The sequence below is a fragment of the Panthera onca genome, chromosome C1, assembly GCF_046562875.1.
Source record: "Panthera onca isolate mPanOnc1 chromosome C1, mPanOnc1 haplotype 2, whole genome shotgun sequence".
Classification (NCBI taxonomy): Eukaryota; Metazoa; Chordata; class Mammalia; order Carnivora; family Felidae; genus Panthera; species Panthera onca.
In genome coordinates, this window is record NC_138346.1 from 61,747,463 (window position 1) to 61,772,453 (window position 24,991).

Genomic DNA, 24,991 nt, shown 5'->3' on the forward strand with positions numbered 1-24,991 from the left:
CTGTGGGGATTTGGTAACTGTACAGTGGAAAATCTGTTCTGCCGGGGCTTAGGGTATAATATTCCCCTCACTTAGCAGTTAAGAAAATGAAGCAACATAAAGAACAGTGTAAGGAAGTTAGAGCAATTTAAGAAATAACTAAATCTATTAAATACTCAGGAAGAAGCAAGTTAAACTAACAGTTTAAAACAAATGCTTAAAGCTAAAGCTAAAGACTCTCATTGTCTCAGAGCTTGATTTTTGTTACAGGGAAATGGATTGTTCTATTTTCTTTCTTACATGCTGTAGAAATTCATAGATGAGAAGCTTGTACCCAGCCTTAGTAATCCTATTTTTTCAATAAATGACCTGTTGCCTTTAATATCATAACTATCATTTAATAATGCTCTATATGGATTTATATATACAGAATATAAAGTATAATTGCCAGTTCCAAGTTATGTATGTGATTGCTCACATAAGTTAAGTCAAAACAAAAATCTGTTCTAATTTCATTCATTGAAGCAAGTGAACAAAGCTGCTGAATGATTATTTGGGCTGTGAATGACTGGGTTTTATTTGAAACGACAGTGGTTAAATTTTCATCTTTGGAACTCTGATTTTTTTTTGCATTATCATTTACTTTTCTTGAGAATTTCAGTATACCAGTTTTGATCCTGCTTAAAGGAAAGCAGTTTCTCACCTTCCAGTGGTGTATTTATAGCCAGGTCACTGGAATATACCTTCTCATATCTGATTGCATAAACATGACTTAAAATAGGACCAAGCTTATCATTCCACCCCAAGTAACTCCTTATTCTGTCTTGGTTACCCCTACTTGATTAATATTCAGTTTTGAGACCTTAGAATCATTCTTGACTCTGTTGTTCTTCTCCTCCCTGCAGCTAGTTAACCTCTAGGTCACAGCTACAGGTTTTGTCGGTGTCTCTCCCTCTGCTCTGCCTTTCTGTTTGTTGCCACCGCCTTAGTCCCGGGACTTATTCCTAGACCACTGAACAGACTTCTCACTGGTCTCCCTTCCACCTCCCCACATCATTTTCTCTTGTACACTACTAAACTGTTCACACTTAAGATCCTCTGAAATCTGACCATGACCCAGCTGCCAACTTCATCTGCCGTTACCCAAGAGAACCAATCAAAATGGATTTTTTTATTGTTTCCTGTATATACTGTCCATATTCCTAGCTTCATAATGACATGAATAATTGCCCCACCTCCTTTCCCTCTAACCTGGACCCAAACTCCCCTCCCTCTCAAGCCTTCCTATTTGCCCCAGCTAGCATTAATTGGCTATATTTGCATACAGTAGATGCTAACCAAGTAGACTACCTTGTATTCTCATTTACTTCTGTTAATCTGCCTGCTTCAGGAGAATATAAACCCCATTATGGCCAAAGATAAGTCTTAAATCTCTCAGTATCCCCCACTGTCTTGGTAGACATTAATAGACTACTTACTTGCCAAGAGGATGGACTTGGATTTGAATTCTGGTTCTGTCACTTAATGGCTATCTTACCTTGATTAAGTTACTAAATTTCTCTTTCCTCTTATGAGAAATGAGCATGATTATAACCCCCTCATAGGGTTTTTGAAAGAATTAAGTAAGACATATATGTATGTAATGTGCTTACTAGCACAATGCTTAGCACATAATAAATAATAGTAGCTTATCAGTATAATAATTATGACCAGGCTAAGTGCTCAGTTAATGTTTATCAGCCACCATTATGATGCATGTCAAAATGTTGATATTTTGCCCCTTTATAATCAATGAGGTAGCTACAAATATCATATGATATTAATGTTAATTTTTCTAACAATTATCAATAAGCTACATGGAACTTGAATTTTAGATATGTAGTTTCTTTGTTGTTTAGAAAAACGGTTTATTCCTGAAAATGACATCACTCATTCATAGTCTTACCAATTGCGAAAAAGGCATTGCAAACTTTGTAAAAACCAAACAAAAAAACAAAAACAAAAAAAAACAAACAAAAAAAACCAAAAAACTCACCTTTTGTGTATAAAGATGTTGCTTCTATTCCATGAAAACATTTTAGCAGTGGAAAATATCTTCTCATATAGGAAGTATAAATTCTGAAACTGAAAATACTTATAGAAAGCGCAAGATCTTGAAAAGCCGACCTTCATATACTATGTGAATTATTCTATCATTTAAATGTAAAAGAATCCATTTACAGAAATTAAGGCAACTAATAAGAAAAATATAAAATTACTTAAAAGACTGAAGGTAACTGCAAAATATTTTAAAACTTATATCTCTTTGACAGTGAAGTATTAGAATACAATTATTATAAAAGAGATCTTAAAACTGTTAAAGAATGCCATATTCATAAACAAAAGGGCAAATAAATTTAGCCTTAGAGTAAAATAGAGTAAACCATACTAGTACTCAAATAATCATGCACCATAGGGCTCCTGGGACATTACTTCGCAGTCATTTCCAAAAGGTGGCTGGGGCTTGCAACACAGCCAGATTTAAACAGAAGAGCTATAGGAGTTCCAGGATTGTACCAGCACTATCAGAAGAAACATCTGACACAAAATATATTCATTCAACACAGAATTAGTTTGTATCATTTGTCTTTGACTCTGCTAGAATGAAAGATGTATCCTTTGTCACTCTTTTTCTGATTTCAATTATAAAGCAGGTTTTACAATCTTTTCATTTTTTGGTAGGGATCACATGCAGTGGTCAAAAGAAGAAGAAGCAGCAGCCAGAAAAAGAGTAGAGGAAAACTCAGCTGTGCGAGTCCTCCTGGAAGAACAAGGTCGGCAACTACATGTAGTAGCTTCTGGAGCCTGGTTTTTCTCTTTGACCTTCCGCTGATTCAGTTCACATGTTAGTCTGTTTTCCTCCTGTGTCATTACTTTGGAGAGTTCTTAGCTTTTACCTACGCCAATCCACTTGTTCCATTTGGGAGAATTCCATTATTCTAGTGTAGTGGGACAAAGTCAGTGAAATAAATCATGTACTGACTCTTTACTTGCTTTTTTGGTAATCATAGTATTACATTTTTCTGAGAGATACACACAAGGAAATTTTTAAATTTCCCTCTTGCTATGCATCTTTTATTTATTTAGTTAGTTGTTTTTGTTGTTTATTTATTTATTTTGAGAGAGAGACAGAGCTCACAAGCTAGGGAGGGGCAGAGAGAGAGGGAGAGAGAGAATCCCAAGCAGGCTCCATGCTGTCGGTGCAGAGCCAGACCCAGGGCTTGATCTCATGAACCGTAAGATCATGACCTGAGCCAAAATCAAGAGCCAGATGCTTAACTGACTGTGCTACCCAGGTGCCTCACTATGCATCTTTTAGTATGCTGTTGTGCATTTTACTGGCCAGGAATATTTAATAAATTCAGAAACTTTGAGCAAAAAAGGTAAAGTCGTATTAAAATGTTGTGACCTTTTAGGCTAAACATCAAGGTACTTTTCTTGGAGGCCTTTTGATATTCAGAGTTTAATTGAGGTAAGACCTTGCCAACCTTCGAATCTGGCTTCTAAAAAAATTGGCTAGTGCTACTATTACAAAAACAGAAAATAACAAGCATTGGTAAGGATGTGGAGAAATGGAACCCTTATGCACTGTGGAATTGGTGAAATTGTAAAATGGTGCCGCCTCTATGGAAAACAGTATAGAAGTTCTTTAGAAAGTTAAAAATGGAAGTACCATATGACCTAGCAATCCCACCTCTAGATATATAGCCAAAAATTAAAAACAGGGTTTTGAAGGTATATTCACACATCCATGTTCATAGCAACACTAGTCACAATAGGCAAATGGTAGAAGCAATCCACATGTCCCTCGATGGATAAATGGATAAACAAAATGTGGTATACACACAAGAGGATATTACTCAGCCTCGGAAAGGAAGAAAATCCCATCACATGCTACAACATGGATGAACCTTGAGAATATTATGCTAAGTGAAATAAGTCAGTCACAAAAAAGGCAAATACTATATAATTCCACTTATATGAGATACCTTAAGTAGTCAAATTCATAGAAACAAAAAGTAGAATGGTGGCTACCAGGGGCTGGGGGGAGGAGGAAACACAGAGTTGTTGTTTTAAAACATACAGAGTTTCAGATTTGCAAGATAAAAAATTTCTGGACCTCTGTGTTCACAACAAAGTGAATATACTTAACACTACTGGACTGTACACTAAAAAATTGTTAAGATGATAAATTTTATGTGATGTGTCTTTTACCACATTTTTTTTAAAGCACACTAGAAAAAACTTGGTCTGTGTCATTCTCACTTCATAGCTAGGAACCCATATACAATTTGACCAACCCATATACACTTTGACCAACCCATGTACTCTCGAGAAGACTTTCTACCTTGTTTTCCCTAAAGTGATTTCTCCTTTAAAACAGGTTCGTTCTTTCTTTAAAAAAAAAAAAAGTTGTTTGAAGTACCAAATACATAGAGAAATTTTCACAACTCTTAAATGAATTGTCCCAAAGCTCATTGAATTTCCCCAATATCCACGTCAAGAAACAGATTATTACCATTAACCCCAAAACCTCCTCATTTTCTGAACGAATAACAATACTTTTCCAACCCCTCCGACTCCACAAAGAGCAACCACTATTCTGGCTTCTAATACCCTAGATTAATTTTGCCAGAACAGCTTGGTTTTGGTCATGATGATTTCTCAATCATTCTTGTAGCAGTATCAGAGTACCTGATAGATGGAGCAAGTGTCAGCAGACTATGGCCAGGGGCAAATCCAGTCTACTGCCGGTTTTTATAAATAAAGTTTTATTGGAACACAGACATAATCATTTATTTACATATTGTCTATGGCTGCTTTTGAGCTATATATACAGAGTTGAATAGTTGTAATAGAGACTGTACATAGCCCACAAAGACTACTTACTGTCCGACCCTTTACAGAAAAGTTTGCCAACTCCTGAGATAGAATTTGGTTTCCAGATCAATCCTATGTTCTGAAACCCCCCAGGGAAAGATGTTTTAATTCCTCTGTGCAAGCCAAACATAGTGAAAATCACTAATCTCACCAATAGTCAACTATTATTCTAGTGACTTTAGTATACAATTGTAGCTAAGGTTTGAAAACTGAGCTAATGAGACAGCTTTTAACCAGTGAAGGGGGCATTTCTTCCGTATCTTATTCTCTGCCACCATTAATGACTTACTTTATCCTCTGGCACTGTTTGGTACTCCTTAGAGCTAGTTCTCCTTCCTTATCTTAAGCATGAATATGTCCTGGAGGGTGGGCAGGATAGAAGAGCACCTGATCCACGATGGAACCATTCTATTTTTATGAGCTCCAGCCATGCAGTCCCAGAGTGGGATGTAGCCAGGGAGTGTTGGGGCTGGATTTGAGGGTGCATACCAGTGGCAGTTCTGCTTACAAATCAGCCAACATTGCATTCCTTTGCAGGAACTCTGTCACACTGTTTCTGAGGAAGTATAATTTTGCTTCTTTGCCAGCAGCTGCACAGACATATTTTCCACATTACTCAAGCTTCTGCTAGTGGCCACCTGGATGTGACAGAGAGAGTCAAGCCTAAACAGAATTAAAAGTTATCAGTCATCTTAATTCGTTTCCAGGAAGTTAAAAATTATCTACAGTATATTTCCTGATATGAAAAACCAAGAATTTTTTTCATGCTCTCTTGAATATTTGTTTAGGACATAAATAGATGAGCAGTGCTGATAATGTTCCCTTAAAGTGCTCTGTACTGAGGCTGCCTGTTTTGGCCTATTTACGTTAACAATGAACTTGAGTGAAGCTAATGAGAAGGTTATTTTAGGGCTTGGAAACCGCAGTAAAGGAAAATGACAGTTCCCACAGAACCATAGTGTGACTGAAATAGAAAGGTGGTGACTGGCCTCTCTCTACAGAAGCAGGAAAAGCAGGCTGGAGAGGACTGATGATACTGCTTTGAAGCATTTGGTTTGCTTATTAGCGCATACAGTCTCTTTCTGAGCAAGTTTTCTGGCTGCTGTGGAGACCCAGAACTAAAGACTCCATTTTAAAATGACTCAAAATGGGGAGCCTGGGGAGCTCGTTCGGTTAAGCCTCTGACTCTTGATTTCGGCTCAGGTCATGATCTCATAGTTCATGGGTTCAAACCCGTGCTGGGCTCCATGCTGACATCACAGAGCCTGCTTGGGTTTCTCTCTCTCCCTCTCTCTCTCTGCCCCTCCCCCACTCGTGCTGTCTCTGTCTCTCTCAAAATAAATAAACTTAAAATTTTGTTTTAAGTAATAAAAGTAAAATGAAATAAAATGACTCAAAGTGATTGAGGTTTCCCCACCCTGGAATAGAACATGGTGCGGTGGACTGCATACATGTCAGGGAATTGCCACAAGGAGGGGACCACACAGGGAGAGTGGCCATTTATGCCATTTAAGTAAGATTGCCTAGAGCAGCAATTGAGGCTGCTGTGGGGATGGCAAAGAAAGAGAACTTCTGTTCTGAGGAGCTATGTTCAGTGACAAGACATTACAGTGAGACTAAATACCTTCTCAGCCACCCAGCCAGTCTCTGCCAGGAATCAGCCAGGTCTCTGCCAGGTCCTGCTAGCCTGCGGAAGTCCGGGGGGAAGCTTCTAATTTGATATCTAGCGTCTCTGATGAATACAGGTCAAGGTGAATGGATCCATTTAAAAGCTCTGCTCGTAAACTTTGTAAAAACCCAAAGGAGGCTCTGACCCGGTTCTTATTCTGGTGCTTCTGTTAACCACCATCCCTCCTTTTCCAGGAGAGCCCTAAGTCTCTGAAAGAGCCTGTTTTCTCCCATCACAGAGGATTCCATTGGCAGATCATTATATAGCATAAGGACTATTTATTGATCTTATCTCACTTATTTTAATGTCCCTGGGAGGAAATACTGGTTGTTCTGCCATGCTGACCTACTCTCTAGCACACTTCTTTTGGTCTTGTGTGTGTCACTCCCTCCTGTCACTCCCATTTCTCATTTCTCACCTATTGTCTCAGATATTGTGAGAACTGAAGTCAGGAAACACCCTCACAGTTCTGAAAATAGGAACTTAAGCATCACAAATAGTGTAGTTTTTTGCTGAGAGATGGTTGACATTTCATGTCTGTGATTAAAGTGTATAACCTCCAAGCTCTCATTAGCAATATTTCTTCCACTTAGGTGCCCAGATTAATAGTTTTAATTCCACGTTTCCTTTTGGTAATTTATTTTAAATATTACAATAGTTCATATTTCTTTTAAAAGCAGATTAATTCAGAGAAATAAGAAAAACACATTTGGCAGTTTTTGAGTTAACATGTTTATATTTTATAATTTCCTAAAAACATCTCCAGTGTGTTATATCTTAGCTGATCATTTAGCAAATGTAATGGGCTTTTAAAACTTAATAACGAAAGCAGCTGCTATTTTTACTTTAAAATATACTTTCAAATAACTACCTATCTAGGGTGAGTTATCTATGTTAAGCAAAATAGTAAAAGAATAACTTTATCACTTGTGAATACCTTTACCACTTGAAAGTGTCCTGTGTGAAAAAAAAAGAGTAGCTAAAAGTTTCGTGTGCTGATAAATTTAGGGTACTTTTTTTTTTAAATGTCTATTTATAGTTGAGAGAGAGAGAGAGAGAGGGCGCCAGCTGGGGAAGGGCAGAGAAAGAAGGAGACATAGAATCCAAAGCAGGCTCCAGGCTCTGAGCTGTCAGCACAGAGCCCGATGTGGGGCTTGAACTCACAGACTGTGAGATCATGACCTGAGCTGAAGTCAGATGCTTTACCGACTGAGCCACCCAGGTGCCCATAGGGTACTTATTTTTAAGTCAGCTTTGTTTGTTTAAAAGTTCATGCTGTGCTCTTAGAAATACACTTTTCATGGGGCGCCTGGCTGGCTCAGTCAGTAGATCATGCAACTCCTGATCTCAGGGTTGTAAGTTTGAACCCCCCTTTGGGTGTAGAGATTACCTAAACATAAAATCTTGGGGCATCTGGGTGGCTTAGTCAGTTGAGCTTCTGACTCTTGATTGTGGTTCAGGTCATGATCTCAGGGTTGTGGGATCCACATGAGCTCCACATGAGCATGGAGCCTGCTTAAGATTCTCTGTCTCTCCCTCTGCTTCTCTCCCCCATCTGCATGCTCTGTCTCTCAAAAAAATAAAAAATAAAATCTTTAAATATATGTGTGTGTGTGTGTGTGTGTATACATATATATATGTATATATATATATATACTTTTCGTAAGAGTTTTTTCTTAATTAGAGAATGAACTTTATCAGTGATATATGGAAATTTCTAACTTTGAGAGCTCAGGTGTTTGTGTAAATGATGTGCAAAAATAATTCTAAATTGCCTTTTGTTTCACTGTAACAGGATAAATTTTCATAATTCATACTAATCATATCTCATATGTCATATACATAAGTGGTTTAATTCAGTTTCTTAGTTGTGATATTCAGTGTGATTCAGAGTGAGTTCTGAATATTTAAGTATAGTTAGTATGTCATATTCCTTCTTCCCCTCAGCAGTATTAAATTTAATAAATGAATAATTGAGAATTTGCTTCATCTGTCTGTGGTTAAGCACATCACTACATCCCTTTTACTGCCATTGGCACTGAGCAATTAACTCTGAGTCCACAGCCTAGGAATATGAAAGGAAAAACTGCTTCTCCAAGAAAAACTGATCATTAATATACCTCTTTAGAAAATCAGTTGGTAAAAAAAAAAAAAAAAAAAAAAAAAAATCGGTTGGGGCATCTGGCTGGTTTAGTCAGGAGAGCATGCAACTCTTGATCTCAGGGTCATACATTATGTATGTATTTTGGACAAGATTAAGAAAGGGCAGATTCTCCACACTATATTTATCATTATTGGCCTGAACTTGAGATGAGTTAATAGGAGGTTGAAACTAAATTTTTCACTCATGGTCAGGAAAAATAGCTCTTCCACTTCCCTGTTATCAGAGACCTTTAATGTTCAGGAAATTAAATCGTATGCCGAAGGTGTTTACTGTGCTCCTAACCAGATCTGTGAGTGTGAATGAGCTTCTGGTGGGGTCTCAGAAGCCATCACACATAACTGGGAACTATGAATTGCCAGCCTTGATTGAGATACTGCTGAAAGCACAACTTTAAAAAACAAAGAACAAGAAAGTTCCAGCCCATTAGCCTTTACCCCAGCCCATGCTGGGTGCTGTTTCTGTTTTGTTTCTATCCCACAAACTCACCTATTCTCATAGAACATTTTATGTTTCCATTGCTCATCATAATTTCATCATATAATTTTGCATAGTTTATATTTTATATAAATCAAATGGTGTTTAATTCTGTATTTTTTTGTCTGTTTTTATGAAGGTTCACTCCAATCAGCATTTTTACAATTTATACTGATTATGTCATACTGAAGTTTTAATTTCAATTGGATGCTTTATAATGAGAGGAAAGTACAAAATCAGAAAAACAGGTTATTTTCAGAGATATTTTGGAGGGGTTGTTACTGATTTTGTGTTGTGATGCTTGGGTGGTTCAGTTGATTTAAGCATCCAACTCTTGATTTTCGGCTCAAGTCATGATCTCAGGATTCTTAAGATGGAGCTCCGGGTTGGGCTCTGTGTTGACAATGCAGAGCCCACTTGGGATTCTCTCTCTCCCTCTCACTCTGCCCCTCCCCTGCTGGTGTTCTCTCTCTCTCTCTCTCTCTCTCTCTCAAAATAAATAAACTTTAAAAATTTTCTGATTTTGTGTTAGGAAGGCAATATAGTATAATGGTTAAGAGCATGAGCTTCATTTATTTATTCTTTTTTAAATTTATATTTTTTAGTAATCCCTACACCCAAAGTGGGGCTCAAACTCACAACACCAAGATCAAGAGTCATATGCTATTCTGACTGAGCCAGTCAGATACCCCAGAGCATGAGCTTTAAAGTCCAATAGACTTGGGGGGTGCCTGGGTGGCTCAGTTGGTTAAGCGTCTGACTTCAGCTCAGGTCATGATTTCACGGTTCATAAGTTTGAGCCCCGCATTGCACTGTCTGCTGTCAGTACAGATCCCAACTCAGATCCTCTGTCCCTCTCTCTCTCTGCCCCTTCCCCACTCATGCGTGCTTGTGTGCACTTGTGCTCACACACTCTCTCTCTCTCATAAATAAATATTAAAAAAAAAAGTCCAGTAGACTTGGTCCAGATCCTGGCTCTAGCTGGATGACCTTGGAAAATTTTTTATCCCCTCTGACCTTGAATTTCTTTGTCTGTAGATTGGAGTAATAATATGTCTGATTGGTATCATTAGGATTAAAATGGGAAAAAATCCAAATAAAGCATTTGACATAGTGCCTAGCACATAACAAACACTCAGTATGTGTTATTGCTGTTAATGATATAATGATTTATGTTTTTTTCTCTTAATTCCCGAATAGTGGGAAATACTTGAAAAAGGCTTGGAAGTGTACGTATTAGCAGACCTTGACTGTAGTCTTCTCATAGTAATCATATCCTTTTTAAAGATTGCATAATCTAGGGTTGAATTTAGATGCTTGATGTATTTGCAATGAACCAGATTCCAGTCACCTTACTGAAGATTCATCTTTATAAACTGTAGAAATTAAAACAGTAGTAGTACAAGTTCATATTTAAGACAGCAATCTGACCCAAGGTTTTGTAGTTTGTAGAACTGACAATGTTTAATGTTCTCCATAAATTCATGGGGTTTAATAAGAAAAGTACATAGACTTTTAGACCTTGAACATAGAGAAACACTAATTCAACCCCTCATCAAATGAGGAAACTGTCTGCAAGTTGAATGAAGAATTCATCTAAAATTCTTGTTTTGTGTATATGATATAGATAAAACTTTACAAAAAGAAAGAACTACTTAATAATCATTAAATTGTTGCCATCACTCTAAATATTCATCTGATTATTATAAATGAGTATATAATAAATATTAATGTTTTTTTAAAATTATTTATATTTGAGAGAGAGAGAGAGAGAGAGTACAAATGGGAGGGGCAGAGAGAGGGAGAGAGAGAGAACCCTAAGCAGACTCCATGCTGAGAGCATAGAGCCCAACTTGGGGCTCAAACCCATGAACCATGAGATGATGACCTGAGCCAAAATCAAGAGTCAGACACTCAACCAATTGAGCCACCCAGGAGCTGCCCCCTTCTCCCTATTTTAAATAGCACTACTATGAACATTTTTTCTTCCAAGCTGCTGTCCTGCTATTTACCTCCTTCCTCCCAATTAATTCCGAGGGGAATATTTCCACAGATTAATTGAGATGTAGTGTTACATTCTAGTTACTGATAGTTAGGTTCAAACTCACTTCACAAGTAGCTTGGCAATGAAAACTCAGATACTAGAGATTTTACTAAATGTAGGTCTTCTTAGGTGGTTGCTTTTTATTAAACTGAAACATTTTTTACCAGCACAGAGTGAGTTACAAAGAGAGTTTTTAAGGAAAAAGGAACAGGGGAGGTGTGAGAAAACCCTGGGGAAATTTGATAGTTTCCTAATTCCTCCTGAATCTGATTTTCAGAATGTTGTTTTATTTCCTCACACAGTATACCAGGCACACTCCAGTTCTTAAAAGTAGAGATAGAACTATTTTAAAGATAATATATAAAATTTTCAGATTAACCACAAATGGGCTTCCTTCCATTAGTGCAGATGTGAACATGTTTTGGACTTCAGCATCATATAATTCTTTTGTTACAGAGATCTACTTTCATTTCTCAGACCTTAAATACAGATGGGAGTTTCTGTCTTTATAGCAGTCCTGCTGCCAGATACAATTCAGCCTTGATGGGAAGGAAGTCTTGTGGCCAGATGGGTGGAGATCCATGTACAAGGCCATAAAGATAAAAATGGAAAGAAAAGGAAAACTATAAAGACTTCAGGACAGGGTTCTACAACAAAGATGAACTGGCAACTGCTGGCAACTGCTTGTTCTGAGGGTTGGGGCTTCTTTACAATTATGAAAGAAATGATTCCATTATTTTTATTTGTAACTTTATTTAGGGGATAGTAATTTCATACAGATCAAAATTCAAATGAAAATTCTTTCTTTTTAATTTCTTCTTTCCTAGCCTTTGTTTGTTTGTTTATTTATTTATTTTGAGAGAGATATTGAGAGAGCACAAGTGGGGAGGGGCAGAGAGCAAGGGGGACAGACGATCTGATGCAGGCTTTAGGATCCAAAGCAGGCTCTATGCTGACAGCAGAAAGCCCAGTGCAGGGCTTGAACTCACTAACCGAACCATGAGATCGTGACCTGAGCTGAAGTTGGACACTTAACTGACTCAGCCTCCCCAGGCACCCCCAAATGAAAATTCTTTTTCTATTCCTGGCCCCAGCCAACCCAGTTCCCCTTTCTAGAGGCAACCAGTATTACTAGTTATATGATTATCCTTCCAGAGGTATTCTGTACGTATACAAGCAAATATGTGTGTGTGGGTATGCATTATGTTTCTGTGTATGCACACACGTGTTCTTTATCTTCATTTTTCCTAACAAATGATTGTATCGTATACACACTGTGCTACACTTTGCTTTTTTGCCCAACATTAGATCTTGGAAATTATATCAACAGAAGATCTTTTTTATTCTTTGAAAGCACTTTAAAAAGGTCATGTGTCGGGGCACCTACGTGGCTCAGTCGGTTGAGCAACCAACTTTGGCTCAGGTCGTGATCTCGTGGTCTGTGAGTTCCAGCCCTGCATCAGGCTTTGTGCTGACAACTTGGGAGCCTGGAGCCTGCTTCAGATTCTGTGTCTCCCTCTCTCTCTCTGCCCCTCCCCCGCTCATGCTCTGTCTCTCTCTCTGTCAAAAATAAACATTAAAACAATTTTTTTTTAATAAATAAAAAAATAAAATAAAATAAAATAAAAAGGTCATGTGTCTATATTGGGTGAGAATAATTCTTTTTTTTTAATGTTTATTTTATTTTTGAGAGAAAGCATGAACAGGGGAGGGGCAGAGGGAGAGGGAGGCACAGACTCTAAAGCAGTCTCCAGGCTCTGAGCTGTCAGCACAGAGCCCAATGTGGGGCTAGAACCCACAAGCCATGAGATCATGACCTGAGCCGAAGTTGGACACTTAACCGACTGAGCCACCCAGGTGCCCCAGGTGAGAATAATTCTTAACCCAGGGATTAGGCCTGGTACATGCATAACAGTGTCCAAGAAATGTTTGTTGAGTGAAGGAGTGAGTGAATTATTTTATTAATTTAAGGTACAAATAAAAAGAGGCAGAAAGCTGGGGCACCTGGGTGGCTCAGTTGGTCAAGCGTCCGACTCTTGGTTTCCGCTGAGGTCGTGATCTCATAGTTTGTGGGTTTGAGCCCCACATCAGACTCTGCAGTGCATGTTCACACAGACTCTCCACAGCATGGAGCCTGCTTGACATTCTTTCACTCCCTCTCTCTCTCTGTCCTTCCCCCGCTCACTCTGTCTCTCTCAAAAAATAAATAAATAAGGCTAAGAAAAAAAAGAGGCAGAAAGCTAAGAATTGTCTGAAGTTCTGAGATGGTTGAACTAATGCTGACACTGGACAGAGGGAAATCCAAGGGATAACATCATGAAACGCAAATTTCCTTTAAAAAGGCATATCTCTTTAAGGTTTCATAGTAGGAGATGTCAATAGGAAGAGATTCCTCTGGAGGTAGGGGGAGAATGGGATGGCTCTTAGCTCCAGGGGTTAAGATAGGTGGTCCTAGCTCTGCTGTGACTGGGCTCTGGGGCCTAGAACAAGTAGGTTCATATCTGTGCTATCTTCTGTTCAAACACAAAACAAGGGAGTTGGGAGTAGATTATTTCAATGGGCCATTCTGGCTCTAAGATTGTGTAATTTATAATTCTGCAATTTCCTGTCTGATTACCAAGATATTCATTGTGTTGAAACTGCATATACAGAGACATAAAAAATGGTGTCCTTTCTCTAAGAGTCCTACAAGTTATTGGTAAAAATGTGAGTATTAAGAATCCAAGATTTAGGGGTGCCTAAATGAGTGGCTCATTTGGTGTCTGACTCTTGATTTCAGCTCAGATCATGATCTCATGGTTTGTGGGTTCAAGCCCCCCATTGGGCTCCACACTGACAGCACAGAGGTTGCTTGGGATTCTTTCTCTCTCCCCCTTCTCTGCTTGTGTGTGTGCTCTCTCTCTCTCTCTCAAAAGAAATAAATAAACTTTAAAAAAAAATCTATGGGCGCCTGGGTGGCTCAGTTGGTTAAGCCTCCAACTTTGGCTCAGATCATGATCTCTTGATTCATGAGTTCAAGCCCCTCATCAGGCTCTGTGCTGTCAATGTAGAGCCTTCCTGAGATCCTCTGTCTCCCCCTCTCTCTGCCCCTCCTCCCTTTGTGCCTGTGTGCACACATGCGCTCTCTCTTACAAAAATAAACATTAAAAAACTTTTTTAAATCTATCTTCCTTAAAAAAATAAATAAAAATAAATTCAAGATTTAAACTATAAAAAGTAGTTTGCAATGATTATATTCCTCACAAAAATGTATCGGCCAAACTATTAAGACACAAGCAGATTTGTAGGGGATAGAACTAAATACCCCATACACTGATACATTTTGAGAAAAATAATACTCTGTAGTTTTAACCTGTAAGAGGCCAAAAAAAAATCAGATAAATAAAAATTATAATATTAAAGTTATTCAGTAGTAAATGTAATTGTTATAAATGTATGTAATATATTCAACAGTATTTAATTATTAAATATATTTAGTTATTAAAGTAGTAAGTAATAGTAAACATCATTTATAGTAAAATAAATCTTTTTTTTTCCTCTTTATTTTAGTTAAGTATGAGAATGAAGCTAGTCAATATTGGGATACATTTTATAAGGTTCATAAGAATAAGTTTTTCAAGGATCGTAATTGGCTGTTGAGGGAATTTCCTGAAATTATTCCAGTTGATCAAAAAACTGAAGAGAAGACACAAGAATCATCATGGGATAATGTGAAAACTGGTGCTGCAAATTGTTTCTCAAGAATGCACTGCCCTATTATGCCTGAGGAAAAAAATCTTGGTATGAAAAGGTGTGGTTCATCAGATGGTCCAAGCAGAGCAAGATCTCATTTTTCCAACCTAGACTCTGAAGAACACAGCGAAGGACCTCTGAAGACCGAATTGTTTCCTGGTAGCAGTGCCACTTTCAGAATCCTTGAGGTACTGTCCTGCAGGGGCAAAGATGGGAGGTGGCAAATAATTTTAAAATGTATATTGCATATTACTTTATTAATGATCCAGATTTTTTAGGGGGAATAATGATCAAATCTAACTAGAAAAGGGTTCAGTATGCCTTTGTGCATAAAAAATATTGAAGGGACTCACATGTATAATCAGGCTCTAAGTTTGTGATTTTAATTTTTTTTTTTAATTTGTTTTCATTTCTAATTTGAAGGCAGTTTTAAATACCAGTAAAGTTTTGGCCTTAATTTCTGTCTCTTTCTGTTATTACCCCTTTTTAAGTGAAATAGAAATAAGTGAGATATAATTAGCTATAATCCAGTGTAGACCTTGACTTTCTTTCTTTCTTTCTTTTTTTTTTTTTTTTTAAATGTATTTATTTCTTTTTGAGAGAGAGTGAGAGCAAGAGCACAAGCAGGGGAGGGGCAGAAAGAGAGGGAGACACAGAATCTGAAGCAGACTCCAGGCTCCGAGCTGTCAGCACAGAGCCCAAAATGGGGCTCGAACTCAAGGACTGTGAGAGAATGACCTGAGCCGAAGTTGGACGCTTAACCAACTGAGCCACCAGGTGCCCCTTGACTTTCTGTTTTTAAAAGTAAATCTCCTCCTTTGGGTTATAAAGGTATCTATACAAGGGATTTAACCACTCTTCACATTTTACTAACTTTTTTTTTTTTCATTTATACTATTTTATATAGTTTAGCTATACTGTACCTGTATTTTGAGGTTTTGGTTTTTTTCTATTTAACATTATATCATAAGCAGTTTTTTCTATCTTAAAAATTCTCTATAAACATTTTTGTGGCTGCAAAATATTTTATTATGTGGAGTACTTTAATTCTGCTTATCTGTTTTTACAGTACTGAGCATTTAAATTGTTTTCAGTTTTCTACAGAAAATATCTTTGGGTATAGACTTTTCTGTATTTCTTTTATTATCTTGGGTCAGATTTACTAATTCGTAATTTATTTTAAAAATGTAATGCTCTTAGTGGTACCTGGGTGTCTCAGTCATTTGAGAATTCGACTCCTGATTTCAGGTCATGATCTCATGGTTTGTGGGATCGAGCCCTGCATCTGGCTCTGTGCTGACAGCGTGGAGACTGCTTGTAATTCATTCTCTCTCTCTCTCTCTCTCTTTCAAAATAAATACATAAACTTAAAAAAATAATAAAATAATAAATTTAGTGCTCTTAAAATATATTGCCAAATAATTTTCTAAGAAGCTGTATTAATACCAATTCATGGCAATATATGTCTGTTTCATTACACTCTCATTGGTTAGAATATTCTTACTTAAGTGCTTTCCTTTTTGACAGATGAAAATTACACCTTGTTTTAATTTGCATTTCTTTGATTGCTAACTAGGTCAGATAGTTCTTCAGATGTTTAGAAGACAGTTGTATTTCTTTTGTGTTCTATTTATTTCCTTTGCTAATTTATCTGTTACTGTTTTTTTAATGAATTCTACCCTTTTATCATATTTATTGCCAATTTTTTTTCATAGTGCATTGGTCACCTTTTAATTTGGTTTGAGTTTTGGTATATAAAAATTTCACATGTTTAATTAATGAATTAATGTTTAATTAATTTCACATAGTTAAATTAATCAGTGTTATTCTTGTGGCTTATTCCTTTGCTTTTGAGTTTAGAAAATTCTCCTACACCTAGAGATCCAGTAAATTTATTCTAGTTTTTTTTTAATGAAAAAAATCTAACATTGGTGAAGAAAATTTAACCTTCTTTTCATGATATTTGTTTATTCTTTCAATTTTTTAGGTTGGCTGTGGTGCCGGAAATAGTGTTTTTCCAATTTTGAACACTTTACAGTGAGTTTTAAAGTTTTCTCCTACAAAATTTTACATATGTATGGGGTGTTGAGAAATTCTGGGAAAATGTCACGTGTATGCTGGTAGTGTTCTTATTCTCATATAAACAATCACTGAAGCAAATTTCAAAGAATTGTTTCAGTGTCTAATTTCACGTAAACTAGGAATTACTATGAGAAGAATGTTTCACAGCTATGAGTTGTCCACCATGGGTCAAAGTAATTTTTAAAGCTTGTGTTTGCATGGATGAGAGAATAAGAAAAGAGCAAGGGATTTGACCCTTCCACTAAGCTGTGAATTGCTAACTTCAGAAATCTGTTTGTTCCTCCAGGTATGTAGGTGCCATTTTACACACACAGCATTGAGTTTAAAGCTTATTCTTAACCCTCATTTTGTCATCACTTCTGGAGCCACACCCAGTAGAAGACCTTCTTTTGTCAAATAACTTGAAAATGTTTGAAGGTAACAGCAACTAGTCTAAGACTAGACTAAAACTCAAAAAAGCAGACAGAGATGATAGGGACAGAGGTGTTTTCCTGACATCCTTCCTGTTCACTGCTTCACGTATATGTTGTGGTATTTCCATGATGAAGACACTTCTTGCAAAGCTTTTCTAGCACCTTTTACCTATTCTGTTTTGTTTTGTTTTTTTTTTTTAGTTTTTTTTTTCTTTTTTTACATTTTATTTATTTTTGAGAGACAGAGAAAGACAGAGCACAAGTGGGGGAGGAGCAGAGATACAAGGAAACACAGAATCTGAAGCAGGCTCCAGGCTCTAAGCTGTCAGCACAGAGCCCGATGCAAGGCTCGAACTCACAAACTGTGAGATCGTGACCTGAGCTGAAGTCGGATGCTCAACTGACTGAGCCACCCAGGCGCCCCTCTGTTGTTTTTTTTTTTTAAGTTGATACAATAACTTTCACATTATTTTTTCCATTATAAAATCAACATGAGCACATTGCAGAACATTTCCATTAGAGGACAGAGGGGTGGGAATCACCCATCATCCTAACATAGCTACTGTTTGTTATAATTCCTGTCAGTCTTTATGTGTATTTTAAATTCTAATGATGCTATTTTTTTAGTGTTTCCTTGTAATACAATGAATTCTCATATACCCACCACCTCGATTTAACAGTTAACACAATGCCAACATTATGACACTTTTTTTTTCTTTATTTATTTTTATTTTTATTTTTATTGAGAGAACTTGTGAGCAGGGGGAAGGGACAGAGGAAGAAAGAGAAAGAATCCTAAGTAGGCTTCCACGCTCAGTATGAAGCCCAACCCTGGGATCATGACCTGACTCAAAATCAAGAGTCAAATGCTCAACTAACTGAGCCACCCAGGTGCCCCTTATTTTATTTTTTTAAAGTAGTCTTCACACAGGGGCACCTGGGTGGCTCAGTCGGTTAAGCGTCTGACTTTGGCTCAGGTCATGATCTCTCAGTTTGTGGGTTCGAGCCCCACGTCAGGCTCTGTGCTGACAGCTCCAGGCCTGGAGTCTGCTTTGGATTCTGTGTCTCCCTGTCTCAGCCCTTCCCATGCTCATGCTCTGTCTCTCTGTGTGTCTCAATAATAGATAAATGTTAAAAATAAATAAATAAATAAATAAATAAATAAATAAATAAAGTAAGTAAGTAAGTAAGTAAGTAAGTAGGCTTCACACCCAGTGTGGAGCCCTACATGGAGCTTGAACTCATGACCCTGAGATCAAGATCTGAACTGAGATCATTAGTTGGACAGTTAACCAACTGAGCCACCAGGTGCCCCCAGGACACTATTTTTAAATACTTATGATGTAGCGCCAAAAAAATCAGGATATTCTTCATTACTAACATAGTAAATAGTAATTTCCAAATACCATCAGATTACCAGTTAAAGTGGCCAGGCAGAAGTGATAGAACTGCACATTTGCAGGTCTGAATGGCCTTTCTCCTTTTGTCTTTATTCTCTTTGTTTTCCCTTTTCCTCATTTCTGGGCCAATGTTTCCTGTTTTATTATACCACGTAGCCAGTTTCCTTCACCCGAGTTATCTCTGGGCTTACGGTACACAGAAATTTACTACCTTGGCAGTTGATAATGTGTTACTTTATGACTCATCCCAAGGTATTATTTAGCATGTCATTTCTTTATGTCTTGTGCCTCCAGCCACTGCTTGTATTCCTTGAGGTAGAAAGCATATTTTACCCTAATCTGATTTTCCAGGTAGCCCAACAGTATAATACAGATAGTTAGAGCTCAATACATATTGACTAATATCTCTGAATCCCCACTTGTTAGTAATATTTTTCTCTTTTTACTTCTCCCTCCAGCTAATAATTGCAATCTTTTGCTTCCTTGCTCCCTGATTCTTCGTGGCTCTGTCTTTTTTAAAAAAGTCATTGTAGTTCGATAACGCAAGATAATTAATTCATCATTAAAAGGCAATCAGTGATTAGCCTTCCAAAGGGAGGATTAGACTTTTTTTTCCCACCTAAGAAATTATGTTTTATTACTTTTGGAGAGTACAGGATTAGTGTTTTACATTTTCAGAATATTTTACCATAATTAGACCTCTGGAATTGAGAGGTCATATCATTCTCCAAGGATCATTTAATTCTTAAACCCCCTGCCAAGGGAGTGCTTTGTGGTGTGGTGTTAGTAGTGATATTTACACCTGCTTGCTGGGAGAAGGGCCAAGGCAGTCAGCTGATTTTACAGAAAAGCTCTGGAAAGTCATTGGGTGGTCACAAGACTTCAACTTGGGCTGCTGATGCATGGGAATTCAGTCTCAGAGGTCATGCTGCTGTCCTGGTAGGACCACATGGCAAATAGCACATACTTTCTTTAACTGCTAGACTGTTCTATATCTTGTGGGTGTTTAGTAACCACTGCCCAAAGGTTGACTGCATACCTTTTATAATGAGCTAGATGTGCCAGTGTCCAGAGAAGCATTTTGAGTTATATGGAAGTTTTTATAGAACCATGATAATTTCTTAAGTTTTTAAGTTCCTAGAAGGCAAAGGCAGATCTTCCTATAATATGATAATAGTAATAATAGTAATAGCAACAACAATTATAATAATGACTAACATTTATTAGGTGCTTACTCTGAGTTAGGAACCTTCCTAGAAACTTCTAAGAATCCCTTCAATCCTCACAGTGACCTTAGATGCCATATTTATCTCTACTTTATAGATGAGGAAACAGGATTACAAAGAGATTAAGTAACTATTCCAAGGTCACACAACTAAGTGGTATAGCCAGGATTCAAACCATAGACAGTTTGGTTCCAGAGCCCTTGCCCTTAGCCATCATATTACATCGTGCATCTGAGTACTTACGGAAAGTTTTCAAACACATATGACCACCCAGCAAATTAAGAGTATGAATATATGGATTTCATAGGAAGCAATAGGGGTACAGGCTGCAATAAATCACTGTTGGTTTTTTTTCAATGTTTATTTATTTTTGAGAGAGACAGAGACAGAATGCGAGTGGGTTAGGGGCAGAGAGAGAGAGGGAGGCACAGAGTCTGAAGCAGGCTCTAGGCTCCAAGCTGTCAACACAGAGCCCGACGTGGGGCTCAAACTCATGAGCTGTGAGGTCATGACTTGAGCCGAAGTCAGATGCTCAACCGACTGAGCCACCCAGGTGCCCCTAAATACTGTTTTTATTTGGGACAGACGAAAAAAAAACAAGCAGTGCAAGTCATAACCAAATCCTGTTCATTATACTTTAACTTATTTGGACAGATCTTAAATTGAACGCAAATCTCCAAATGCCACAGAATGAAGGACTCCTCACAGTACTCATCCATGAGTAGCATTTAAGAGTATTATCTGAGCCTGGGTGAGATTTTATTTGTGGAATTCATATTTGTGCTTGTATCCCATATTTATTTAGTAGTTCTCCTTGCTTGAAATGTCTCCTGAATCAAAGTTCTAATTATGTGTTTCAAGGCCCACTTATATATCCTGCCACATACTGGTTTGAGCTCTCAGGATCAACTCTGCTTCTCATCCTTGGCACATGACTCCCACCTTTAAGCCCTATACCATTTATCCTTCTCCCCATTCAGCATTGCTATCCCCCTTCTTCAGAATTGTTAAAACTTACACCTTAGGTAAAACTTAGGAAGTCTGCCCTATCCATAACCCTGTAGAAGCTAGATAAAACCGATCATATCCCCAACTAGGCTATAAAACCCACAGGAGCCAGAACTATAGTTATAATTGTTGTTTCATAACATGCCAGTCTCTGTGATTCAGGCATGGTGCTAAGCAACATGATGCAGTAATTATTTGATACAAGCATATGAGGGATGACCGGGAAGAGTACTGACCCACAAAATTCAAAGTATATGCATGCCCATGAGTAACCATGGTCCAGACATTGTTACTGAATTTCAGGTAAAAAGCCAAATAGAACTTGTCTAAGTTCAGTGGAGGCCAATTAAGATTACTCAAGACTTTATATGAATAAACATCCTCCAACCAAAAAATAACTGTATTTATTTACATCTGTAAATAAAGTAACTGAGTCTTAGAGAGGATGAGTCAAATTCACAGAGTTAATAAATGGCAAATTCAGGACTTAAACGCAGGTCTGTTTGGCTTCAAAATCCATACTCTTACTATTTTATTGGACAGTTTCATTTACTAACTTGTATTCTAATTCTTGATACATACATGAGTCTTAATAAATGTTTGAAAAAACTTGAAAAGATAACTAGGAGTTAATATATTAGTATTTTTTTACTCTTTTTTAGAAGTTGTATTTACATGCTATTAAAATACATATGTATTCCTGTCCCATTAGGGCATCAGAGCCTCTGTGAGAAACTCAAGAACCAGATGAGTTGTACACACAGAAAGGGGACTGAAGCACCAAAGAACACAAGGGTCTGAGCATCCTTGCACAAGGGTAGCACTTGACTAGGCAACAAGGAACTATAGGCCCTGCTGGCTGGAGGCACAGAAGAAAGACTGAGGGGGAGGAAGATGGAGCAATGATGATGGATGGCGTTGGAGGGTTCCTGTGTGAGAGTGTGATGGGACGTAAGGCAGGTAGGCCCAAGCAACGGAGAGCTTTAAAACCAGGACAGGAAGGGGCACCTGGGTGGCTTAGTCTGTTGAGCGGCCAACTCTTGATTTTGGCTCAAGTCCTGGGATGGATCCCTGTGTCAGGCTCTGTGCTGAGCATGGAGCCTGCTTAAGAGTCTCTCTCTCTCCCCCTCCGTCCCTCTCCCTCACTCATGTACACTCTCTCTAAAATTAAAAAACAAACAAACAAAAAAAAACAACACAAAAAAAACCAGGACAGGAATTTGAAAGTTACCTTGTAGTTAATAAGTATTTGAGACAATGCTGTTTCAGAAGTAACATGAAGGCACCCATACACCATTACAGAGAACACCATCTAAAAGGAGAAACAGTAAGCCAGGTGTCATCCAAAATTTTATTAAAGAAATACCTTTTAACAAGTTCAAGCCTACAGTTTCCTTTCTTTTGTAACCTGAGCATATGTGAACTCTAAATTTAAATATTTCTTCCATTTTCATAGGAATGCTCCAGAGTCCTTTCTTTATTGTTGTGATTTTGCTTCCGGAGCTGTGGAACTAGTAAAGGTATGCCTCATATTTTCTTTAAAGAGAGCCATGTAAGGATATAATTTATTTGTTGTTGAAGTGATGTTTTTTAAATGTTTCAGTGTTATCTGTAACCATTTTTAACTGAGCTTTTACTAATTCTGGGAATCACATCATCACCTGATGCCTAAGATATTACCCTAAAATGATAGAAGTTATTTTGAATTCAAAATAAAGCTGGGAAAAAAAAGGAAAATAAAATGAAATAAAAATGAAGGGACTGGTGCACCTAGAAAGGTCAGCAGGTCCCATGAGGTGATCTTATTCATATTTATGTCCCTAGAGCCCTATGCACAGACTGACACATAGTAGGCACTAGTTAAATTGAAACTATTGAAAGTAAAACAAATTTTGAGAAAGTATATGATACAAATGTAAAATGTCCTAGACTATTTGGAAAACAGTGGGGAGCCTGGGTTTGTTTGACCAATCCCCAAAAGCTAGTAAGCATTACCTTAGCAAAAAGTACTTTTAGGAAATGGGAAAGGAAAGGAAATTCTGCTAACAGAAATGTGTAGTCAATAGATGGAACTTAATTTCTGATAACAAGAGTAATAGTTATTCATGGTAGACATTTTCTAAAATACTAAAAAACCTAAAGAGAAAGATAAAATTCACCTATAATCACACTTCCTAGAGTCCTATGGTGAATTGAGGTTACTGTTTTGGTATATATGCTTCTAGTGTTGTTTTGTACTCAAACTGTGTGCATGTGCATTTGTGTGTGTGTGTGTGTGTGTACTCTAATTTTTTCATTATTTATTTTTTTTAAGTTTATTTATTTAAGTAATCTCTATACCCAACATGGGGCTCGAACTCATGACCCTGAGATCAGGAGCCACATGCTCCACCAACTGAGCCAGCCAAGGCACCCCTGCTCTAATTTTTTGAAAATAACAGCTTTATTGAGATATAGTTCACAGACCATGAAATTAACCATTTTAAAGTTATACAGTTCAGAGGCACCGGGGTGGCTCAGTCAGTTGAGCATCCAACTCTTTTGATTTCAGCTCAGGTCATGATCCCAGGATTGTGGGATCAAGCCCCGAATTGGGCTTGGAGCCTACTTAAGACTCTCTGTCTCTCTCTCTGTCTCTCTCTCCCTATCCCTCTCTCTCCCTCCCTCTGCCCCTCTCTCCAGCTTGTACGCTCACTCTCTCTCTCTCTATCTCTTTCAAAAAATAAAGTATACAATTCAGTGATTTTTAGTATATTTACAGAGTTGTACAGTCATTACTATTAACTGATTGTGTATTAGAGGATATTTGTATCTTAAGCCAAAGGAGGCATGGACAAGCAGTGGGAGAGAAAACAGGATGATCTCAGTGCCTCCGAAATCACATAGGGTAGGCTTCCAGCAACGCCGCCTCAAAAGCCTGCCCTATTCCACTTTTAAAATTAAAAAGGGATTGTGAAGAATACTTGTTGTTGAGTCCAAGTGCTAGACTTAATTTTTTTATGGCAGCTTGAAATAAGCTAACAGAATATGGAATCTGAAATAAAATGCATTCATATTTACAGAGGGAAGGCACTAGGGAGAAATATAAAATTTGATCTCTTTATTTTAAGAAAAATGCTAAAAGTCTGCTAACTGCTTTTTTATTATTATTGTTCCTTTATCATGATAGTTGCACTCATCCTACAGAGCAGCTCAGTGTTGTGCCTTTGTTCATGATGTTTGTGATGAAGATTCACCGTACCCTTTTCCAGATGGGATCCTGGACGTCATTCTCCTTGTCTTTGTGCTCTCTTCTATTCATCCTGACAGGTAACTGAAGACACGAGAAAGGGCAAAGCAAATGTGTAAAGCACCTTTATCAATCGTGGTTTTCAGAACTATCAAAAGTGACAATTCTTGACTTTATTATTTAGTGAACTATACCATATATAACATGCAGCCTTTTAAGTGCAGTTTTTCCTTTCTTCAGACTTTTAGAAAGAAACCGGTCAAACTGCTTCATTAGTGAGCTTTCTATCACTGTCAGAGTGAAGTGAGCATATTCTGGCAAGACACATACCTATTAAAAATGACAGTGCTTTAAGGAGATTACAAATTCAGAACAGCCTAATAGACTCCCAAGAGGGAAATTGTACTTGGTGATCAGAAACAAACATCTTTCTTTGATTTAGCATCTTACTGAATGTTCGTGAAGAGGTGGGTTGTGAATCTGTTTGGCTTCATACCAGTCTGTCACAAGACTTTAAAAAAACGTGTTTTAGGGGCGCCTGGGTGGCTCAGTCGGTTAAGCGTCTGACTTCAGCTCAGGTCATGATCTCACGGTTCGGTTCGTGAGTTCGGGCCTTGCATCGGGCTCTGGGCTGACAGCTCAGAGCCTGGA

General features: G+C 37.7%; 1 protein-coding gene across 7 annotated transcripts in view; it reads left to right on the forward strand.

Annotated features, from left to right (window-relative positions):
- The window catches only part of METTL8 (methyltransferase 8, tRNA N3-cytidine), a 97,686-nt gene that overhangs the window by 55,160 nt on the left and 17,535 nt on the right, over window positions 1-24,991 (forward strand). For all 7 annotated transcript variants that reach the window (XR_013557275.2, XR_013557276.1, XM_060621631.3 and 4 more), the window contains 5 exons: window positions 2,701-2,792; window positions 14,800-15,170; window positions 16,970-17,019; window positions 22,568-22,631; window positions 24,281-24,420. Coding sequence is in view for 5 of the 7 variants with exons in the window: in XM_060621631.3 (XP_060477614.1) it covers window positions 2,701-2,792; window positions 14,800-15,170; window positions 16,970-17,019; window positions 22,568-22,631; window positions 24,281-24,420 (717 nt within the window). In the remaining 2 variants the exon portion in view is untranslated. The remainder of the gene's footprint in view (window positions 1-2,700; window positions 2,793-14,799; window positions 15,171-16,969; window positions 17,020-22,567; window positions 22,632-24,280; window positions 24,421-24,991) is intronic.